The sequence below is a fragment of the Diadema setosum genome, chromosome 8 (assembly GCF_964275005.1).
Source record: "Diadema setosum chromosome 8, eeDiaSeto1, whole genome shotgun sequence".
Taxonomy (NCBI): domain Eukaryota; kingdom Metazoa; phylum Echinodermata; class Echinoidea; order Diadematoida; family Diadematidae; genus Diadema; species Diadema setosum.
Genome location: NC_092692.1, coordinates 10,623,760 through 10,648,610, shown reverse-complemented (window position 1 = coordinate 10,648,610; position 24,851 = coordinate 10,623,760). Strand labels below are relative to the sequence as shown.

General features: G+C 38.4%; 1 protein-coding gene across 1 annotated transcript in view; it reads left to right on the top strand.

Moving 5' to 3' along the window:
* The first annotated feature begins 9,612 nt into the window (after window positions 1–9,612).
* The window catches only part of LOC140231807 (uncharacterized), a 213,791-nt gene continuing 198,552 nt past the window's right edge, over window positions 9,613–24,851 (top strand). Inside the window, 5 exon segments of the mRNA XM_072311960.1 lie at window positions 9,613–9,829; window positions 22,092–22,320; window positions 22,785–22,852; window positions 23,646–23,795; window positions 24,278–24,427. Of these exon segments, the coding sequence (XP_072168061.1) occupies window positions 9,613–9,829; window positions 22,092–22,320; window positions 22,785–22,852; window positions 23,646–23,795; window positions 24,278–24,427 (814 nt within the window).

Here is a 24,851-nt window from a genome sequence, read left to right as displayed (position 1 = left end):
ACATGAAGTAGGCAAATTCTAAGCCAGAACAGTTTGAAATGTGTAAGGAAACAAAGAAAACAGTGAGAGCGGTCATTCACTTACCATGGTATGTGCGTCGTTACTCATGACGTATACAGGAGTAAATGAAGTATGGGCTTACTATTTCGTCTCGATAACGTGTTCTGGTTATCACGCATGCGCAAAGGCACCAGTACGTGTCGGCGTCACGCCATGACTTTGTTAATGCGATCTAATTTCGTTAACTCTCTCTCTCTCATAAGCGAAACTGATGATCAAGGATTTTAGTTTAAAAGTGACTCCGTGAAATATGATGCTTAAAAGCTCAGGCTTGAGGGAAAAGTATTGCCTCATAGCATACTACTATACCTCGCGACCTGAAAAGGCAAGCTTGACTTATACACTCTCAATTTAATGTCTACGCTCTCAAAAATCATTAAATTTTCATTCATTTTCAATCATGATAATCGTCGTGTACGGTCATGCGGGTGAAATTAAGGTTTATGCCAAAGAAGGGTCTGTTAAAGTTAGCGTGACAACCGCAAAAAATTTAAAGTACGTGCTGCCAAACTCATATTCATCACGAACAGCGGGCAGGATGGCGGTGAAACGAATTAAATATTAGAAATCGTTCAGCTAAGAGCATCCTGTATGTAGATCATTATATCTCATGAATATATTATGTATGCTACTTCGTGCGTGGCTCCATTACATGGACAGGAAAAGAAAAGCGAGCTATCTTGCATCGCGTAAAAAAAAAAAGATCTCATCAAGGGGCAAACTTTGATTCTGATTCTGATTTTATTTCTGAACTTCTTTTTCATACATAAATGGCATACAAAGTCAATTAAACAAACAAATTGAGCACAGTATAAGTATAAGTATAATGTATAAGTATAATGATAAATTCAAATATTCAACTTTTTTCCCCTGACACAATGCAAAAAAAAAAATGTGCATATATTGATTTTATGGAAACATAAGTTACAGTAAATCTCTTGCTCAATACCTTTGCACCAATATCTTCTCTGAATTGTTTGTTGAGCTATTTTGGTGTTTAACCATTTTAAATGTGTTTTGACAGAACCTTCAAGTCATACTTTAAGTTGTTACTTAAAATTTTGATGTATATACATATACATAATACATTATAAAATGTACGTTATATACATGTATATTATTTACAATATATATAATCCCAAATAATGATCACAACCGTTCTTGAAGAGCGCATAACACTGCCCTTAGCATTTCTTTGTGTTCATGAAAAAAAAAAATATCATTAGAAAAGACAAAAGCAAGGTTAACATTTTTCGGAAAGAACATTTTGAGAAGTGATTTGAAGAACTTGCCTCTTTCAAATGAAGAAGGAATGGAATGCGATCTGCAAGGATGAAGCACCAAAAGAGATCTTTTGCACAGCACAAGACACCATGAAGATTATTTCTTTTCTTTATCACGATCGCAGGTGGATCTAGAGAGAAAAGTAATGTTGGACGAAATCGCATTTTATCTATTCATATGATACTCTCTCTCTCTCTCTCTCTCTTTCTCTCTCTCTATATATACATACATGTATATATTTATGAAATGAAATGAAATAGAATGAAATTTTATGTATTTATATATGAAAATTATAATCTAATATACACTTATATATATATATATATATATATATATATATATGCATAGATAGATAGATATAGAAATAATATATCTTAAATTGACACATATCATCATAGTCCCATCTATTTCATTCTTTGCTATTCATTGCCATTCATTACTTTCGAATAAGCATCATACATGATCAGAACAGATGTTGCCACATGGTTGCAAGTAGAAATCCCTCTATAAATGAACGCCGAGCTCACGGCACTCTCGTCATACTGCCATACAGACGTACGAATGGCATTAGAACAAATATCATTCCATCCCTGTGACCCAGAATTTAATGCCAGCACGCAGCATCAGAGGGGACGAGAGAACAGCAGGGCAAAAGGAATAGTCCGGTCGCATGGTTATCTTGTTGCCTGATGTCATCCAGTCACCCAACCAGTGATATATTTATTTTCAATTCATATCGTTTCCTCACTTTGTACTCGGGACTTGAAGCCCGCAGCACAGAACATGGTTTGTCTTATCAATTACGCCGTGTCGTTACCTAGCCACTCGACTTAACGGTATATTTGATATTCAAATAATTAAAATGAATAGTCTGTGCTGACATAGTAGTAGTGATCAGCTTTTTGTCAGCCTCTGCATTTTGTTGGTTTTGATACACTTCTATAATGTACTTACATCTAAGCCTTGTTTCTACAAGAAGTTACTCATGACAGCCAGCGACGTAAATTTGTCTGAGATAAGTGGCCATCCACAGCAGTAACTCTGGACTAACAACGCGCATTCCCTTCACACAGGAACTTTAATGGTAAGTATCGAACAAACAACTTAACTCCACTTAACCATAATGGGAAATATTAAATGGGTTAGTCAAGTACCGGTTAGTGATTGGCTTAACACAGTCACGTGATGGAGGCACATTCGTTATGTTCGCCCATGGGCGAACATTTTTGTTATGTTCTTCCATTGGAAAACATTTTCACGTAACAAATGACAGAAGGCCCAGGACCGCGCGCACACAGTGAATTTGGATCTGCAATACGCGAACAAGCGATCGAGTGTGTTGTGCTGCTGGTGGTAATGGTTGACGTTGACGTATTTGATGTATTTGACTAACCCATGTAATATAACAGATGATGACTTTTGTTGTCGGGAACATGTAGCAAACGTTCCACCCTCAGGGTTTGAAATGCTATTTCGCGGAGGCTATAAATCCCTCGACTTCGTCTCGGGACTTATAACCTCCCTCAATAGCATTTCAAACCCTTCTGGTGGAACATTCGGTATGTTCCCTCCCCCGCCAGTCATCATCTATCTATACTGTTTTATGCCATTACTCATTTGCCAGCCAGCATTTCGCCAGATGAGGATGAGGAGGTTGAGGCAGGACAGCGTATAAGGAAAGAAAGTTTACTGGTTACAAACTGTAATGATCGAGACTCATGGATGGCGCTCTGAACTATTATTGAAAGGGCGCCCCCTGTGTTTAAGGGGGGGTTATATTCTTTTTCTTTTTTTTCTAAACGTTCCTCACGGTTTGGAGAATTTTGTGTCGTAAGGTTGTGATCATGACGCAACCACGGGATTTAAATAATCGGATGCAACGAAGCTTTGTGTCGTTTTGCCAAAGTGGCACTTTTTCTTCGGAACATTCAATTCCAACCACTTTAGATTGCCGCTACGTAATAATGTCATCTGATCTATTGGGTGTATCTTCATTGTCGGCTTGCCGTATAAGAGATGTTATGTGTACACCATACAATGCAAGAATTATCCCGTAAAAGACAGCAGCTTATTTGCCATAAGTCTATCTGTCCTACGGGTGGTGTCAAGCTCCGTTAGTCTGTATAGTTTACAAATCTGTAAAACATACTTTTGGCGACGCATTTGAATCTTTTACTTCCCGGGCATGCTCGGAAAGACACAAGACTTAAAATCTCTGCTTCTCAGACGCTCAATCAAAGCACTGCCATTTGCTGTCAATGGTACTGGGCGATCAGTGGCACTGGGAGGGAAGAGGGCGGTATAGCAGATTCAATTCAATTCAATTCAATTCAATTCAATTCAATTCAATTCAATTCAATTCAATTTTTATATTCCACTCATGGGGTGGAACACCCTCGTCAGCCAAAGGCTGGTTTTCAGAGATAATCCGCATTACGCGACGACTACTTGGTTGTTACGTCGATTTTGCTTGGCACGTGACGGAAACGGGAAGGCGCATTGTTACGAGTTGACGTCACGACCAGTGGCGTACCGTGGGTCAAGACATGGGGGGCACCTCATGGCAGCAACATCAGAATTGCATAACGGTATAAATAAATGCGAGCAAGCGGAGCGAGCGAGCTTGAAAAGTATTGACATTTTACAGTCCCCAAACTGCCGTTTGTAGCTATATAATATTATTATAATTTATTTGCTTTTGAAATTAAGGGCGTTGCACTGGGCGCAACTGCTGGCAGTTGCTGGCAGTAACATGAGAGGCATAACGATTAACTGCGAGCGAGCGAAGCGAGGGAGCTTGAAAATTTTGTCATTTTACAGTCCCAAAACTGCCGTTTGTAGCTATATACAATATTTTCGCTTTGGAAATTATTGGGAGGGGCGCATCGGGCGCAACTGCTGGCAATTACCAGTACTGACAGCAACATCAGAAGAATTGCATAACGATTAAATGCGAGCGAGCGAAGCGAGCGAGCTTGAAAATTTTGACATTTTACAATCCCAAAACTGCCGTTTGTAGCTATATATTTTTGCTTGGAAATTATGGGGAGGGGGCGCACCGGGCCCAACTGCTGGCAATTACTGACAGCAACATCAGGAGAATTGCATAACGATTACATGCGAGCAAGCGAAGCGAGCGAGCTTGAAAGTTTTGACATTTAACGCTACAGTCCCCCAACTGCCGTTTGTATCTATATTTTTTCGCTTTGGAAATTCGGGGGGGGGGGGGCGCACCGGGCGCAACTGCTGGCAATTACTGGCAGTAACATCAGGAGAATGGCATATAACGGTTGAATGCGAGCGAGCGAAGCGAGCGAGCTTGAAATTTTTGACATTTTACAGTCCCCAAAATGCCGTTTGTAGCTATATTTTTTCGCTTTGGAAATTAAGGGGAGGGGGTGCACCGGGAGCAACTGCTGGCAATTACTGACAGCAACCTCAGGAGAATTGCATAACGATTAAATGCGAGCGAGCGAGCTTGAAGATTTTGACATTTTGCAGTCCCCAAACTGCCGTTTGTAGCTATATTTTTTCGCTTTGGAAATTAAGGAGAAGGGGCGCACCGGGCGCAACTGCTGGCAATTGCTGGCAGCAACATCAGGAGACTGGCATAACAATTAAATGCGAGCGAACGAAGCGAGCGAGCTTGAAAATGTTGACATTTTACAGTCACAAAACTGCCGTTGTAGCTATATTTTTCGCTTTGGAAACTCAGGAGGGGGCGCACCGGGCGCAACTGCTGGCAATTATTGGCAGTAACATTAGGAGAATGGCATTTAACGGTTAAATGCGAGCAAGCGACGCGAGCGAGCTTGAAAATGTTGACATTTTACAGTAAAAAAACTGTCGTTTGTAGCTACATGTATTTTTTTTTTTCGCTTTGGAGGGAGGGGCGCCCGGTGCGCCCCCTGGATCCGCCACTGGTAGTCAAGGGTGTTGGTTTATGTGCATGATTGGGGGAGTATGACCAGCGAGGGGGCGTCGAAGTGACCAAGCGGGAGAAGGATGTCCAAAATCTGTACTTTATATAGAGCATCCCCTAATTTGTTTGCGTTTGTGAGTGTGTGTGTTTCATATATAGATGGAAAAGTTAGGAAATTGCCAAGGTCAAGTCTTATTATTGGCAATGCAAGGCATTTTAATATAGACTAGTATGTAAAGCAACACTGCAAAATCAATGATCAAGCTTTGATAGCAAATGCGCACAACCTATCAAACATCACATTGCCTAACATTGCAGCGACTCTTTTTGCCATTCCGATGTTCTGAGTACACTGCGCACATCCTGCTTATATTCAAAATGCCAACCAGGAATCACGCTGAATCACAATCTTTTGTCGTCTCCGGGCTTTTTGAACAATGTTTCACTATACACGTAATACCTTTCTATGGTTAAAAGAAATCTTAGAAAATATCTTTTTTCTTGATCATCCTTTCATGTCGATTTCAAAATCAGTTTACTAACCCTTGAATTACCATTTTGGTGGTTTTTTTGTCTTTCTTTTTTTTTCTTTTTTTTCTGTTTTTTTTTTTTTTTTTTTACCAGCGGATGGGGGTGCCCCCCGTAGTTACGCCACTGGTCACGATTGAAAGCTGTTACGAACGCTGGTGGACGTCACCTCACTTGATCACTAGCTGCAATTTCGGTGATAAAAGAACACTTTTTTCGTTTGGTCATACGGTGTACAACATAGGTAGACGGAATGCGTTTGAATTGTATTGCACAAACTGTCACTATTTTGATTATGACTTGGTTTAAGGCCCTCGAATTACTGCTCACTATTCAACTATAATCTTTTTAATTTAAGGACATCATATTATATTATGTTGGATGTTTCTGTAGGAAATTAATGTCACCGGAATGTAGTCGCAGTTGCCATGGGAGGGTGTTTATTATATTTTCACGTCCATCCCTTTTTTCACGGTGGCCTGAAACGGGGCTGCCGTTGTTGCCGGGAACATGGTGTACACGCAGCCTAAGTAGACAATCACATCCAACATTGATATAAGTATCTAATGCATGCACGGCTGACCACGTTTAGTTGCATATAATTCAGTTTTAGGTGAACATTATAGATCACTACCGAAATGGATGTAATGTGTATGAGATAGGGCATAGTGAAGATCATTATGCTAACGAAAAATGACAAATTTTTCCTTTGAGAGGATGAATTCAAAATATTTCCCTAAAAGGGTGTGGCATGGAATTACTGTAACACAGAATATGTCTTTTGTTACATAATGAGGACTGGTGATCTTAACTCTATTGGTACTAGTTATTTCATTTCATTTCATTCTTTAAGTTTCCACACAAATCATACAGTGTTGTGTTTACAATGTCCACCCATGACAATGTAAAGTAACATAATTATAAATTATAAGTTCAGTTTATACAAGCTACATTTACATGGTACAAAATCAATTGAAATCATTCTCAATAACATTACATTCATGACGTACAAATAAAATTGTGTGTGGTGGGAACATACATAGAAGCAGATGCTTGTGGGAGTAGGTTCCCCGAAAGAAAGTCAAACACAGGCTGTTACTCACACACACACACACACACACACACACACACACACACACTCTGCACGCACGCAAGTGCACCTGGACAAGCGTGCAAGCGCGCACACACACAAACACACACACACACACGCACACACACACACACACACACCCATACACGCACGCACACACACACAGACACACACACAACAAGGAGAAGAAGTATCTTATATAGGTGACTTTTCTTTCCTCATGAGCGCGTTTTGGTTACGAAAGTCAGTTTATTCATTATTAGGAAAGAGCGGACTTTTAGTCACCCATTTTGGGTCTACACACAGTCTACACACTGAAAAAAAAAAAGAATTGTAACGTCTTTCTTAGAGGGTCTCTGATCCCGTTCCGACTGTTGTGAATTTTTTTTTCTTTATCTATTGAATTACTACCTTCCCTTGTTCACCGTTTATCTGTGCAGCCCCTTTTCAACAAAGACAAAAATAACTTGCAATACATTCCAATTAAATCACACCTTGAATGCATGTAGTTTCGAAAGCGTGTGGTTCATCATATTCTTTTTTTAACAGTGATGAATGATATCCAGAGAAGCTGTGGCTGACGAAATCTGAATCTGAATTTAAGCGGAGTTTGTCGATTTATTGATGTGGTGCAGATGGATACAAGTGGAGTTATAGATATGAATCAACATGGAAATACCATTATTGAGAGAAAATTATTACGGCTACTTAAGCATGGCGTCCAGTTAATCGGAGGTCACGTCATATCCAGGTCAAAGAGTATCGTGTAATCATAACGTCGATCTTTTCACGGCGGCGCTTCTCCCTCATCCCCGTCGGCCTGTTTCGCAAGTTCCCGTCCTTATTCAATTTCGATCGCCGTCTTCTATAGCTTTTACTTGCTCTCCTATACACAACCAAAGCATGACAACAGGATTACGTAATTTACCTTCATCCCCGTGGAGCATATACATCATTATCTCGTGTGTGGATGCGATTTCTTGTCAAGACCATTAGATGAATTACAAACCTACAACATTCAACATGAGTCATCAGGACGCTTCGCTTTTATGTGCTGCTATAAATAATCTGTAACCCTCAATGATTTCCAGAAGATATCATAGACACACACACACACACACACACACATATATATATATATATATATATATATATATATATATATATATATAGATATTATGTAGGCCCCTATATATAAATATGTATGTATATAACATGTACATATATGTGCGTGCGCATGTCAGTTTGTGTTTGTGTGTGAATGACAAATGTGCACATAAAATACGTTTATATAATTATGATAAAACATATTGCAGTGTATTATAGAAAGTATAAATGTGAATATAGCTGCATGTATGTGCCCGTGTAATAGGAACATACAGTGTATTATTTACCTTATTTATACATACTAGTGTAGACGATTGTTCGAGAAAATAGATGTTTTTAAAAGAAATCCCGTTCGCTCAAATTACTTTTTTTACCGCATTTCTTCGTGTCCTTATCTCCTTGTCAGCTGATTGAAGTTATCCTAGGTCTTGAAAGTCAAATCTGGCGCGGCATTTACACTCTGATTATAATTATTTACGAAGACGTATTCTTCAAATGTCCTTCACTGAAAAAAAAAAAAAGTATACACTGTAGTCCAGTGAGGTTTCCGCTTCACTGGTTGGCATCCCACTTTTCTGTTTGACGCATATCGATTTACATACTATGTTAGCATTGTTGTGATCAGCCCACATCACACACGACATGACGAAGTTGTGGCTTTAATAAAGAAACATTTAAGACAACATTTCACATGTCCGAGTTTTGTGGTTTGGTTGGTCCTTTTGCGTAAAGATTCAGGGGAAATATGCAAAGAATTTACAATTTCTTCAGCAGTGTTCTGTCGCATAACCACCAAGACGGAGGTGCGACGTGTGATTTTTTGGATGGGCTCACTGAAGCGACCTGCTGAAATGGTTCACATTCCGAGCTTTCACTCATCCTTTGACGCATCAGTGCCTCCCCCGTAAAGTAGCGATGCATTCGCTTTGTAATGGCTTACCCCCACGCCCAAGAGTTTATTGTGCTACTTTCATCGGCTATCTGCATGATAAAGGCCTGATTTAAACGGACACTATGGAAGGAAATACGGATGCTTTTTTCTCCCTCTTGAAGCTTCTCTCTCTCTCTCGCTTTCTCCCCGCACGCTACTATCAATGAATAGCCCCGATTTTCTTAAGCTTCTGGTGTTATGAGAGACGAAATCGGGCGCCGTGAGAGGGTTGCGTGTTGTGAAATTGGGCGTTGCTAAAATCTGTTCCCGTTCTCACACCACTCCAGGCTCTGGATTGCTTGAATCATACCCGATCTGGTATCACCTTTACGAAAGGTGATGTGTTCAGGCTAGGAGCAAGGTGAGGAATATATTCAAAACGTTTATCGTGTGAGGTGAATGAAAACAACTTTCGCCCGAGCCAAAGGTGGGGGAGACGTACAGTGGTTTCGCACGGTGATGTAAAGTTCGCCCCCAGACGTAGGGCTTCAACCGTACCAAGGAAGGTAAAGATTGGCGTCAGCAATGCCAGTCAGTGCAGAAAAGTGTGTTCTGAACATTACCTGTAGCTAACACACCCCTTTTTTACTCGCGCTGATATTGCGGATACAGCTCCTGGGCTGTGAATTGTGTTCACCTGAACATCGCCAAGTGCCACTGGCACGATACGGCCAAGACAGTCTTGATACCATGGAATTAAGGACACACATTTTATCATTACTAGTGTTAGGAATACTCAGTACCGTTACCCCAAGATGGGGGTCGGACGCGTACCCCACAGGGGCACCAGACTTGGCCTGTTTGGACATGATACCAACTGGGCACGGAGTTGACGCGCAGACGACGTCGAGCCCGTACTCGATCACTACGGATGAGGCAACCTACGCTCTGGGAGGAACGGTCACAGGTAAACACTTGCTATAAAAAGACGGAAGTAGGTTTCAGTGATATACAAATACGCCCACGCACATACACAAACGCACACAATCGCATACAATCACAGGGCAACTTTAAGTCGTGGACATTGCAAAATCAGTGCCATTATAGTGAAATGAGTTCCACTAAATAATCTACAAGACAGAATGGTGACCTTTTTTTTTCAACAATTGCTTCGAATATTACAGTGTATGTACAGAGATACAGAGATTGTATGTATGGAAAACGGTAAGGTCTCACATGCCGTGCATTGAAGTCCATACTGCATAACCTGAGCAAATTTACTGCCGCAACCATTTACGTTCCCAATCAACGCTAATTTTGCAATCGCTTTCTTTCGTTGTGTTAATCAAATACCGTTTTGCTGTGATAATTACTTATGGAAGATGTATCACAATCATGCACATTATAAGGCTAATAGACACACCCCCACAAGCATGTTGTACACATACATGGAGATTTTGAATGAAGAAAACAGATCAAATTCACTCTCATTTTTTTTAAAGAAAAGTCATCATCAGTTATTGGAGAAAAGTGAAACATTTCAATGATGTTGGATTATGTCAAGAAATATTTTTCAAGGTATTATGAAAATTATCACATACAGTTGTACATAAAAGGCATGTATTTTAATAATTTTCTTCGTCTCTCAGCAGTTTTTCTTCTCAAATATCTCAAATTGATAAAAATGGATACCAGTATACTGTACATTTTCTTTTACATAAATTATTCATGGTATACATAATTATGTACATGTATATACATTTTCAACATATTTGTATATTATATACAAATTTCTATACCCTAATTACTTGAATTGAGAAAGAATTGAGATCAATACCAGTAAGACATGGGTGGCAACACGTGACGCTTCTGGTTTTCATTATGGTGCACAATGGCGCGCATACCGATAAAATCAAGGATCGATATGAATATATTTATAATAGTAGATTTAATGCAACTACCCTTGTATTCTTTATTATTATCCAACATGACCGTCGGTAAACTAAAGTTGAATCGACTATACACATGTACATGCATGATGTCGCATAATGCGTTCGATATAATTTAATGTACATGTAAATGTATCTTTGTGTATTGCATTGCATGACTCATATGTGTCCAGTATGTTGTACATACAGAACAGGAGATAGAGTGTGTAGACATTAATACACTTTTTTTTCTGAAATAAGCGATGAATACCGAGATCAGATTCACCGAGATACTGTAAGTAGAGGACATTTGTGTCCGTGATATTTTAGTTCAGCTGCAACCATGACAAGCAAAGTAACAATGGGTATATTCATACACTTTTCCTTGTCATTACATTAGTGATGATCACCGTTATTGCAAGATTCGTTGTTAACAGGTGTTTTTCTCAATTAATCTCCTTATACAAGATGTACATGTATTTCGTATAGGACCTATACAGATAAATGTGTATATATTGAAAGTTTCGTGTTTGGTTAGCAACATAATATAATCAGATGTGTACACACATTCTTGTATTTCTTAAAAAATTAGTGCCATCATAACCAACTTATTGATTGTGGGCATCTTCGGCAAGACAATACCCATATAATTCATATACTTTTGTAGCTATATACTGTATATAGAGTAAATACAGTTCGGCGTTTCATGAATGTACTGTACCAAAGAGCCTACACAATATTGTGTAGGATCTTTGACCGTATACCATGATTGCAATAAACTCTGGTACATTATACATTAGGAGGATCAAATGATGATTTACTGTATTCAACTGGAATTCAATGTAATTATACATTGCATAAAATACACCTACCTATGGATACCTACCTACAAGTGTATGGAAGCTTCTGAACGCAGGCTGAGCCTCTGTATTCAGATCCAGGTTCAGTCCTTCCGATGATCTGGGTCGTGACCAGGTGGCGTGGCGTCAAATTTAAATTTTATAGGTTCGTTGTCCCAGAATTTATCCAAACCAATTTCAAAGCTGAAGACACTGATGGGTGCATCTATTAAATTTCTAGGTAAACTATTCCATGGTTTCCTGATACGCATGTACAGCTGTAAAATGAATTTCTTCTTATAGTGGTTTGTGGTAAAAAAAAAATATATATAATTTTTTACTATGTCCTCTTGTGCATCTTTTTATTAAACCCAAGTCAGGCACTACTTCCTGATCATATCTATGAAATGATTTAAATACAATGTACATGTACAGTGTACTTCTCACCATCCGAAATTCGTTTATTTTATTAATATCAGTGCTCTTCTATCCAAGTCACGCACTGCGAGTGGGATTCGAAATGGCTTCTGTAGCGTAGGCCGATTTTAGCTAGGTTGTCAGAATATCATCCGATTAGATCACTTTTAATGTTAGGAAACTTTGCAGTTGATACACTCTACATGTATACATGTGTATATTGATATGTTTTATATGTTTAGTGCTGTATAGACATTGCGAATGGACCACGCGGTGCGTGGAATGGAAAATCACTTCAAATTCAGTGTTGAATAATCCCGATAATCCGTGAATATTACATGTACTGTAAGTCATGTTAATATACATTGTGTACGTGCGCTTCATACGTCTACATAATGTCGCAAAATCACAGTAATATTTAAGTCGTGTTTTAATAATCATTATCCTTGCTTCAACATCATTGCCTCCGTCAGACATCATTGGATTTTTTCCTTTTTTAAGAAGAAAAAGAGATACAGCACATTTAGGACAACGAAAGCGTTGTTGCCTAAACGTAAAGAAAAGAAGAGGACCCCTCTCTCACAGTCGGATACTCTCAAGACTATTCAATAGTCGTAGTAAGTCTCTCTACACTGTATAGGACGCTCAACCTGCTTGAAGGGCGCATAATCACTTCTTCGAGTACTTAATAAGCCTATTCGCGTACAATGTCTCGAAATAAATGGATAAGGCCGTGTTGAGAAGTGACTTCGCGCTATTCTACTTACAGTCTGTATTTCTGACAAATGTCTGACGTGTGTTTAATGAAAACAATCTTCAAATAATCAGACTGATCAAGGACAGAATGTTTTGAAAGAGGAACCAATAGGGGCTCTATTAGTTGCCACACTGTACAACTTGTACATGTATGATTATCTTATTTTACACCAGATAATCTGGAAAGAATTTTTGTTGTTCTTCTGGAATCTAGGAATTGTACTACAATGTAGTCTCTTTAGCTATAATGTAGTTATATTTGTTTGTATTTCTTTGTATTTTTGGTTTTTTTTTATTTAAAGAGGCAACTCAATCTACAATTAGCTAAATATCCCAACTTCTATTGCACGCGTATCCAGTAAGGTTCAGAGTAACTGTATGCTATAAACTACATGTACGTATGCCAGCGTAGATAGTGCTAACCACGTTACTTATACCGTATGTTTTGTGCTTATATTAATTAAATTCTGAATGTGTGAACACTCTTGATTTATTAATTGAAAGTCAACACTCTGTGCTCAGTTAGACTTTAATAAGACGAATAAGTACAAAAAGCTGGAGCAGTTGAAATTCAGTCAGACAAAAATGGAAAAAGTGAAATTTTAAAGTTCATTATGATTTTCCTAAAGCAGTGACGTCAATCTACATGTAATTCACATTTTGAAAAATAGACAATGCTATGATTTCAGTTGCCTCGCAACTGTCACGCATTGGTTTGTGTAATATAAAAATGATGCAAAGCCTATTATCCTATTTGTAACTCGGTTAAAGATAACCAGGGAGGCGATCTCCCTGAGATAAAAACATACTTCCACTTTAGTATCACACGATAAATATTTGCGACTGCGGAAAATGAATGAAGAAACGCACGGGGAAAAAGAGATTTTTAATAATTGAGTTTCTAATGGCTCCATTTTCACGACATGACACCAGTTAATATTAACAATTGCCTTTTTACTTTTGCATGAATATTTTCATTCTTTTGGGGCACTACAATGGTTAAATCATTCTTGTAAATGTTTTCTAGCACTCTTTGGCACAAACACCCTTGATCAACCTCCTTGAATGCATCTCTCGCAACATCGCAAAAAATGGTGATAAAGGAATTAGAAACAGAAGGGCGCATCATCAGTTGTTCACTTGTCTTTGATGAGAGGACCGGCTCACGTAAAGTTGTACAAAATAGCTTTTCATTAAAAGGCTGTGACCATGCCTGAATGTGAGATTATCCAGCGGCGGAAATGCCGAGTCCAGTTCCCTGCTAATTTTGCGTAAGCTAGATATTTGCTAAATAGATATGTTTATACAATGTATATTCGTATCTCTCTCTCTCTCTCTCTCCTCATTTTAGCTTTGTAACTCCCTCTAATCACGAATTACAATGTATGTCCATCTGCTCCTCAGAGTAAGTCACTGAATGTGTTTATTATGCTCACATAATTATGTTGGAAAAGATTGTATTCGCTCATCAACGATCTCTGAATGCTGCATCTACATTGTACAAACATGTCATCAAAATGGCCCGTAGAGTTATTAGCAAACGTTTATATATATATATATATATATATCATTTTACTGACATTGGTGACCAATGTTGCTCTTCAGAACCAGAAAAGCTTGCTTAATACCTGCCTCACATACCGCATCATCAATAAAAGTGTATTAGCTAGATTCTAGCTTTTGAAATACATTCATTAAGATCAAATGAAACATACAGGAAAAAAGCAAGGCACGAACAAACCTGACACTTTAAGTTTAGTGTTGATCTTAGAATAACTAGATGTACATGACAATAATGACATTTATAATGAAAATTGTGGTACAAGGTCAACATTGTATAAGCATCAGTAATTTTGATATCGGTAGCAATAACAATTGCAATAATTGCATTGGAGGAGAACAATTATGTGTGTATCCAACAGTCCAGCCTTTCAGTCTGGGACCTACAATGTGCAAATACTTTGTAAGCACCCTCAGTAGTTCTAAGCTCTTTACTCTTTAATCGGATCTCTTACATGTACAGTATGGTCTCGGATCAATATACTGATATTCGTCACCTTTTTCCTTCTTTCAAGAAACAACACGGTCCATGCGTTGCAAATAGTTCGGCACGTGATACGAGAGCTTGACACAACAACTTTCACAAAATATGTCAAAAACAGACAACATTAAAAGCATTTGGAATCCAGGTGAAAAGGGAGATGGGCGGGAGGGATGAGGTTGATACTAGGGGTCCATGGAATGCAGAACTGCTATAGATAGTAAGGCGCGATATGTGCCCATAGATTGAACCTTATCGTTACGTTTTTCAACAGTTAGGCTTTTACGATATACCATGGCGCCTCTGAAATGGTGAAATGATCATACACCGACTGAGTGTTCCCGAGTCATAATATCTGAATATGGCAGATTGGACTGGAGACTAGGTGGCAACCTAGCTGGTGGCCACTCAAGTCTCCTCTGGTTGTGGAGACGTCTTCCACGACGTCTTCTGGAGACATACATATTGTATACTAGCCGGGTCTCCGGAGAGTCCCAGGAAAGTCGAATGTGTTCATTTGGGCCCTGCAGACTCTTTGCAGTCTCCAGCTGGTCTTGGAGACGTCCATCTATTCCTATTTGTCCCTATTAGTTTCGGCCACGTAATGGAGACTGTCAATTTTATTTGTCGATTAGGGAGACGTCTTCGCTACTAAGAAGACGTCTCCGAGAAGTCGCCATACAAGACCGTCGGGGACGTCCCAGCGAAATTTTATTCTTTTTTTTTAAAGACGTCTTGGACGTCGACGTCGACCTTACATGTGGTGAGAGCGTGGACCGTTTGTCGTTGTTTTTTCCCCGAACCACACGAGTCGCCACTACTGATCAGTCGCAGCACTCGCGGCGACTTCTTCTCCAGTGAGATAAAAAGACCCCTATATAAGAGTATCAAATCACGCGGTTTCGTTTAGGCAGAAGTTGACTCTGATGGATCAGGGAAGTGGGGCTCCCTGGATGGATCGACAGATCGATGGTTTTGTAAGTGGTTCAGCGACCCGGAAGAAACGTATTAGTATTTAGGCGCTCCACAATACTTTTACTTACATCACATGTACAATAGGCCCTATACCTGTATGCAGTGTAGGTAAAACTACTCCTTCGACTGTGTTGACATACCCATTGTCTGTAAAACATGGAAGTATCTCTGCTGCCGACCATTGGACAGTTCAGTCATGATAGTCGACAGATACTTCTGCGAAAGTGTAGTTCACACTGTATACCGTGTCCTCATGTTCAAACCGTCGTGGGATATTGTATGCAGATCTCAGAGTAGTTTTAGGAAAGATATGGTTTGGTACGGTACAGTACCATGGTATGGTATGGTAATTAATTTCCGTGTTATACGCTATGTAATCACAATTGTTATTATTTTTATCCATAAGTTCTCTTCTTCTTGTTATTGTTGTCATTAACATCATCATGATAATAATAATAACAATAATAATAATAATAATAATAGTTATTATTATTATTATTATTATTGTTATTATTATTATTATTATTATTATTATTATTATTATTATTATTATTATTATCATTATCATTATCATTATTATTATTGTTATCATCATTATTTTATCATTATTGTTATTATTATTATTATTATTATTATTATGTGTACCATCATTACTATTATTATTAGAACACATATAACAATACTTTGATGATTCATTTAGATGCACAGGTGGATGGCCCTATACTCGTGTCTGTGATGACCATATGGCAAAACTGTTTTCCAGAGGGGCCCACTTATAACAGGGACATACAACTTGCTACTTCAGATGCTTCTCAGATGAGACTGATGGTCAAAATGAGGCAGCCTGTTTTGTACATGTAGAGATATTGCATTCGAAACCACCTGTCTGAAATTATGAAATGCGATAAAGCAAGACTGAGGAGAAGGAGTACATTATAAGGTTATCTCTCATAGCTATACCAAAACGAAGTTAAGTTACGTATTCTTTCAACATCAAATACCATCTTCTGAATACATGTAGTTAGGGATTTCAGAAGAGCCTGCAAAACGTGGCGACTTTCTAGACAGTGTAGAGGATTACTCCACGGCATCTCTTTCACCCAAAGAATATAGGTAGCAGAGGCATGTTAAACCGGTTAATCTCCTAACACAATGTAACCCGCTGAGGGAACCCACACAATAAAGTGATTAAAGTTAATTCAGCGCCTATGTGCAGAAAACCCACATCTTGGCGGAGAACAATCATCGTTAGGAACCCTTCCTCTTCCAGAACGCCAAGTGGCGTCCTCTTGGTGTACAGTGATTGCGTCAGTTTATACACTGTCCCCATTATTCTCTTTGGTGCTGGAATCAATCCCAGACAGTATAGTATACGGCAACACCCATCATAATCCATGCCTTTCTCTTTGGGGCGAACAGTGACTGGTAAATGATTATCAGGGTGTCGTGCGCCCGGAAAACGACGTGAGCGCACGCGATTCAAGGAGGGTGTGCCAAGGAGAACGACGCGAACGCGCGCGAGGCGCGTGTTATGCATGCATGGGACTCTCCAGATAATTATAAATACACAAAATATCCGTATGTCTAGCTACCGTAGCTATCTCTGTCTGTCTGTCTGTCTGTCTATCTATCTATCTGTCCGTCTGTCTCTGTCTCTGTCTCTGTCTCTCTCCTTTTCTCTCAATCAGTGTAGTCAAATGTCAGGTGGATAGACTTGCACTTCTTTCCAAACGAATGCAACCCAGCATAATTATGGCTGACCTGTATAGTATCTGGGAAAAAAAAAAGGAGAACAACATCGTTGTGAAGACAGAATTATTTTTTAACTCGAGAAATTACTTTGGTGGTAGGAGCAAGGAATAACTCATATCCCATCATAATGTGAACAAAAAAGCAGGGGATGGTGAAGAAGTTACGAAAATGATGTCATACCAAACTTCATTCTTCTATAATGTACAAAATAATTATGTTCAAAGTGCGATATGCTCTGCACAGGAAAACATCATCGAATATGAACGAAATGATAGCCCCGCCAGGTCCTGTTCAAGTTGACTTCCAGTATAGGTAAAGTAGAATTCAAAAAACAAACAAAGAAACAAACAAACAAACAAACAAGCACACATAATAGTAGCTAGATGTTACATGAAAATTTGTCGTGAATAAAAAGCATATCCAAATAAAACTGTATAAATGAGGTTTCATGAAATGTTAATCAGCCACTGTACCTCACATAAAACAGATGAGGGGATGATACCATTGCCTGTTAATTCTTGCAATGATTTGCATTTAAATCTAAACTAAGTGTCACCTTGAATGAAATCAAACAAATGAAGTCTTATTCGTGGCAACATACAATGTATACGTACATGTATCTGTTAGAGATGGAATGACTTACCATTGACGACTTTTGTTTAGAGGGATGGTATATTATTAGTTGAGATGATGATTCATTTTAACCTTTTGCGAGATAGTTTGAAACCGCTCATGAAATGTTAAAGAGTATACAATTCTAGAAAAATCAATGTTTATTTGATGAAAATTTGTTTTTAAATGACTGAGATATTAGAAAAAGTGAAAACAAAGCGGTCTTAATGAAAGGTGGGGCCACATTTTATTAGGATTGCTTTGTATTGGATGTCTCAGCCGTTTCATAACCAATTTTCATCAAATTAACTTTCAATTCCTCTTTGAAATATATATATAGCATGTATTTCACAAGAGGTTTCTCATTATTTCACAAATAAACCTGAAGCCCCATCTCAACCAAAACAATACCATCTCTTTAAGGGAGAAATTCTAGTTGCTGAATCAGAATTGTATATTATTTTGTGTATGCATAATTGTTTAAAACCGTTTGGAAGTGTCATCTCATTTGCGTATTCACGGGGCTTTGACTGATAGTCCTTGTGTCCGAAAGACTTGCGCTGCATTTTAAATTCATAAATTTCCGATTATATATCCGATTTTTAGAACACAGTGTAGTTTATCTTACGTGTGTTCACTCTTCACACCTTTTTTTCAAGGGCAAATCACACATGAAAGGACATTTGAATGCAATTTTTGTTGTGTTTTTCCAGTTATTGTAGCGTGTATTTGATATGAAAAGATCATGTCCCTGAGTGTCAATCCACTTTCAAAAAATCGATTTCACTCTATTCTTTCCCAGCTGCATTCCACAACTCCATTCATGCACATTTAGCCCTGCTCCGCATTTTTGTCCACTACCACTTCCGATCTGATGAGGAATGTGATGAATTCCAACGTGTGACTTTGCGAATGGGGGCAGGAAAAAAGAAAAGAAAAAGAAAGGACAAACACTCGTATTTGCGTCGTCTGTTTGCAAATTCGAGTAAACCCGCGAAGAGCAAAAGCTGCGCAAACCACTAAACAAAATGAATTCGGTAAATCCTCAAGTGCATACATGGCCGGGTAAGCTTGTAGATTCTTCCATTGTGGCTTTCAACACGTGAAATCTGGTTTTGCCAACATCTTCTTATTTTTCACTCTATCTCTCCGCACTACTTATTCCGCTGGACCGTAACAGCACATTAAATAATCAGCCAGCACAATACACTTCAGCCTTTGTTACGCAAATGTGAACTCTTTCTATTGTCACGCTTTCGAGGCAGTTTTGTTTAACAGGAGTGCTATTATCCTCTGAGTAATATGATTAATGTGATGCGTCCGTTACGAATTGGCCATTTCTCCGAAAATATCTTGCTACCGCCCAAACATTTCCTCACTTTGAAGGACATAGGAATAGCTTAAGAAGTCGTGTATAATACGAGTGCCAAACAATGGCCTCAAAAGTACATCCATGCGTGCCAGTTTTCACGAGGTCAACCCAAGACTTACAGTAAGAGTGACTATGTTTACGACGCCACATGCACTGAAAAGCACAAGGAAGTGCAATTGAAAGGGCGTCTATTTTACAGGTCGTGAGTGGGTTACCAAACTCGCCCTTATCACTCGAGTGAACTGGTTCTGGTTAGAAAAGTACTGGTTTTAATGAGATTATCCAGTAGCTATGTCAAAAAACTGCATCTCTTCATCAATTTCATCAATTCATCAGGTAAGCACAGTATGTATGAATCATGACGAACATTTCCAGTAAAGCGTGTACACCTACTCTTTGTAGCCCTCAAACTTTTGGTGACTTTTGGTGATATAATTACTATGTTAAAAAAAAAAACCGTTCCTAAAATCCTGTCCCATGAGGGGAAAATAAAGTCACAAATAGTCCGGGATTTCTTGCGCAAGACGCAAATGAAATTACAGAAACCTAATAAAGGTTGTGAGCGGTATAAGATCCCATTGTAAATCGATTTTGATATGCGTAAAAAAACACGCAATAACTTTGTTGTTATTTTTGTTTTTAGATCTGGAAGTTTGGCATGATTTTACTTAAAACAACATTGGATTTGAAGAGATGAATGGAAGAAAGAAGCCAAACTGTAAAATATATCCTTCATAAGTGTTATTTATTTCGTGTGACACCGTTATCCTGATCGTTGAGACTGCAGTTACTATAATTTGCTGATGACTATAATAGTACACGTAATGGTAACACACACACACGTACATGTAGATGTATAATTATACAAGCTTCTTCAACTAAATGTACAATGTACGTGCATAGAGCGCACTAAAAAAAGGTGAAATTGCAATATTAATTCCCGATATTAATCGTGAGATCACAGTAAACAGTCTTTTGTTATTTGCTATGTGTACAATACACTGTATTTGAACATCATGAAGTATACATCATTATAACATTTATGATGTATACCGTACGATTCTTGCAGCAGTATCATGTCTCCAGCGTGCTTTCGTATTTGCAGGTGTTTCTCTTCTTAATTCGATACTTCTTTCATGATAGAGAAAGCACGATTTGGCACTAAATCATAGTTCCAGCATACATGTATGCCACATTCGTATACGATAGTGTGTTCAGTACTGCTCATGAAGGAAATACAATTGATGTAAGCAAAACTGCGTTCTCACAAACTAGTTGACAGATACAATATTGCTCCATGTCTCAAAACGATTGTGAGTTTTTATTGTTTATTTATTTATTTATTGCGAATCTTTATACAGAGTGGCCTGATCAACATAAAATATATAAACAGCATAGGATGGACAAACACATTTCTAAAGACATAAAGTAGACACATATCAAGACAATAAATTCAAGATGAAATGAAATTATGCAATCATGCAGATTTAAAATAGACTAGCTGCCGGTCTTCCTCAGGGCTGTGTTGTTTAAAATCCATTGAACATCGAGTGAACAACAACAACAACAACAACAACAAATCAATTTGTTTAAAGATAAATATTCGTGACAAATTAACAACGGGACACTGTCATGATACAGTAACATGTACATGTAAATATAAGATTAAGTGAACGTACATGTACAAATATCTGGAATTACGATAAAACAAAATAAATGAACGTAGAAACATTTAGAAAAAAAAGAAATGATTTAGAATCACGTATGGCGACTGGCACCCATCACGCTGTTGTTGTCGTTTGTCTCGGGGGGGGGGGGGTGGAACAAAGAGGAACAAGTCAGAAATGATGTACATGTACACAGTGAAATATAGGCCTATCCCCTCATCAACTTGACACCCGAGAAGTAAACTCAAAACATACGTTTATGCATGGCTTCAGTGAAGGCAGAATATAACTAAACCTGGAGGAAAGTCGGACAATCCCTTCAAAAGTTATGAATATCTATAGTTTTGGTTCAATCCATGCGCCGTTGTCCCTGGATATCATGATTACGAAGAGAACAACAGCAGATATGACGTCATAGTAGGGCAACGATTATTAATTGATTACACAGAAAATATAAAGAGAATTCTGCATACAATTATTCTAATTTTTGTAGCATATCAAGAAGGGCGACTTGCATCGTATAGCTGTCCCCCTATCAGAAGGCAGGGGACATAGCAATGTCAAGATAATGTCCATAACAATGAGTACTTTTCATTAAAAAAGAGATGAATATCTTATTTTGTACAATTACATTTCTGTATCCCGGTGTCCTATTATGACAGAACAAACTGCCGTACTTTTCTTATCGGGCGATGGCGGAACCAAATGCCATTAGTATGCAATATATTAACGTGCTTAAAAGAAACAATCCTTTATGAGCTGTGAAAATTCGTATAGAAACAATGAAGTATATATTATATATAGAGAGAGTATTAGATGAAAGTCAAAAGTGACATCATAATAATTATCTCTATCGCATCTTGTTCACAGTTCGAATATCTGGAACCCAATCGTTACGGGGCCTGCTCCTACAAGCCAGGGTGGTCGGGTCCACGGATCCCGTCGGTGAGTGGACGTCCGTTCCGTCCTCTTTTCAAACGCTCGACTGCTCATCGCCCTCGAACGCCGTAACACACTCGGACAACGCTGACAAGACTCCGTCGGATCTCGCGTTTGTATGGCGAGCTCCATCTAGCGCCCTGGGAGAAATCCAGTTTCTGTAAGTCCGCCATCCTCGTTGTTTGAGTTTGTTTGTTTGTTTGTTCTCTCTTCTGTCTTGTTCTTTATTTCTTTCTATCTTTACGTAGTGGACTTTTGATTGTTTAGCTGACTTGACTTTGATATGTCTATCTTTGCTGTTCATGTTCATGTCCGTTTATTTTCTCTCCCATCGCCTTTCCTTTTATCTCGCAAATTACAGCGTATAGTAATCATTAGATGATAATATTCTATACAAGGATTCAACTATATGAATTTAATTTACAAATGTACATGCAAAGACATCACACACGTTAAGTATATTGTTATATCACTGAATTACGATAGGGAATATGATATTGAAACGTATTGAGAATAAAAATGTAATGGCAACTTTTACTATTAGGGCTATACTCACGGGCATATAAAATTTATCTAATTTACATGTATCTTAATTCAAGCAATTCTCTGTCATATTCAACGCAGAGCTACCTTTGTGCAAGTTCGTTCGACGTTTTGGGTACAGGTTCAGTCCAGTACATTATCGCCACGGGGTAAGTATGAATGTTCTCATACACGTGTATTTCATCGATTGCAACGATGTGTACCCCTGTATGTTACTTAAGTCAGATAATCATAAAAAAGTGGAAATCAACCAGACAGGAACTATGCCTTCGTATACCAAAGTATCTTTCGAATGCTGGCATGTCATACGGTGTCAATCAAATTCAGGAACTATGCCTTCGTATACCAAAGTATCTTTCGAATGCTGGCATGTCATACGGTGTCAATCAAATTCATATTATGTTAATAGGGTTCTTTTGTGTTGTCAACATTCAGAGACACTGAAAGTGGCTTGCACATACATTTAAGTGACTTTAGACTAATGATATTCCTTACTTGATATTTTCATCATTTTCCTTATTCGGCACCGTAGTGTTATACAAAACATAATCAAGAACCACACAGCAACTCACATAGTATTAGTGTATAAAAATCAAGATCAGATAAGGAAAGAGCAGGTAGAAGTGAAAGAAAGAAAGAAAGAAAGAAAGAAAGAAAGAAAGAAAGGAAGGAAGAAGACACCAAATTCTACCCTCAAAAATTGTAATAACACCTGCTATATCCTTCTCAGTAATACGTACATATTATGTAGCGGGCCTGGACCTGACTTTAAGACCACAAAATATCGAAATAATGTTAAAAGGAAAGTGACTATGCGTTATACTATCGCTAATCTGGCGTAAATATTCTTAGGGGAATGAAATATGCCAAATAAATTCAAATAACATCAACAACAGCCAATGAAATGGACTTCGATGATTATCATTCTTCGTTTTTGTGCAGCCGTAAATCCGTGCTTGTCAGACCCCTGTCAAAATGGTGGCCGGTGTTTCGCTCACGAGGACAACACCGCGTACACATGTCTGTGTCCGTCAAGCTTCTCTGGAATAAACTGCGAAGTCTCTTCAGTGATTGTTACCACCACAACCCCAGGTAGGCCTACATAGCTACAAGGACAGAGGCAGATAAGTCGAAAGAAAAGGAAAAATATCAAAAGGACAAGGAGTAGATCAAAAAGGAGGACTATACAAGAAGGAGAAGAAGTGGGGGAGAATGAATGGCTATAAGGACTAATAGGAAAAGGAATGAAACGAATAGGAGAAAGTTGAAAGAAATTTCATTGGAATGTTATAGAAGAAAAGGGAGATCGAAGCGAATTAAAAATCTGAAAATCGAGGAGAGATGGAAAAATACGATCAATATGTCTGAACAGTATATTATGTCATTATTATTACTTAAGATTAGAATTGGGCAAAGGCAACCAAGGAGAAATGTAATTATTATAAACCTGTGTGTGTGATGTAAAGATACTATATATTAGGCTGTTAGGTAGTGGTAATATTGTTTACTGTAACACCGAGTGCTTTAACATTTACAAACACAAAAAGTTATTTCCTTTCTCACCTGCCTTTTAGCGGACCCATGTATATCAGATCCGTGTCAAAATGGCGGCCAGTGCTTTACTCAGAGTGAAAATGCGGCATACACGTGCCTTTGTCCGTCAGCCTTCACGGGAACGAATTGTCAAACATCAGTTTCGACTGTAGCCACAGCCGCAGAGACAAGTGGGTAGACTTTCTTTTCTTAATCTGATCATTTTAGGATTTTTTTTTTCACTTGAATTCATCTGTTTATAAGAAAGGATGATAAAGCTCGCAACTCGAACGCTTCGGAAATTAAGAATAATAGTGATTGTTTCCTTATCGCCGTCGTAGTACTCACTGCAGAATAAAGGCAATTTATTATTAATGTTTTCTCATGGTCTCGATGTACCCGCTTGTCCTTATGGCTATTCGAGTCTCTACAAGTCCAATGACTGACCGTTATTTTACGTGCATTCAGTGATCGAGGCTTTTGATTTAGTCCGATACTAATAACTTGAAAGAGAAAGCAAAATGTCGAAAATGTCACAGTCTCATCTGTAATCATTCATACTTGCTGCAAGTCGTGTATCAGATCAACGATACTGCTGAGAACATGATATGACGA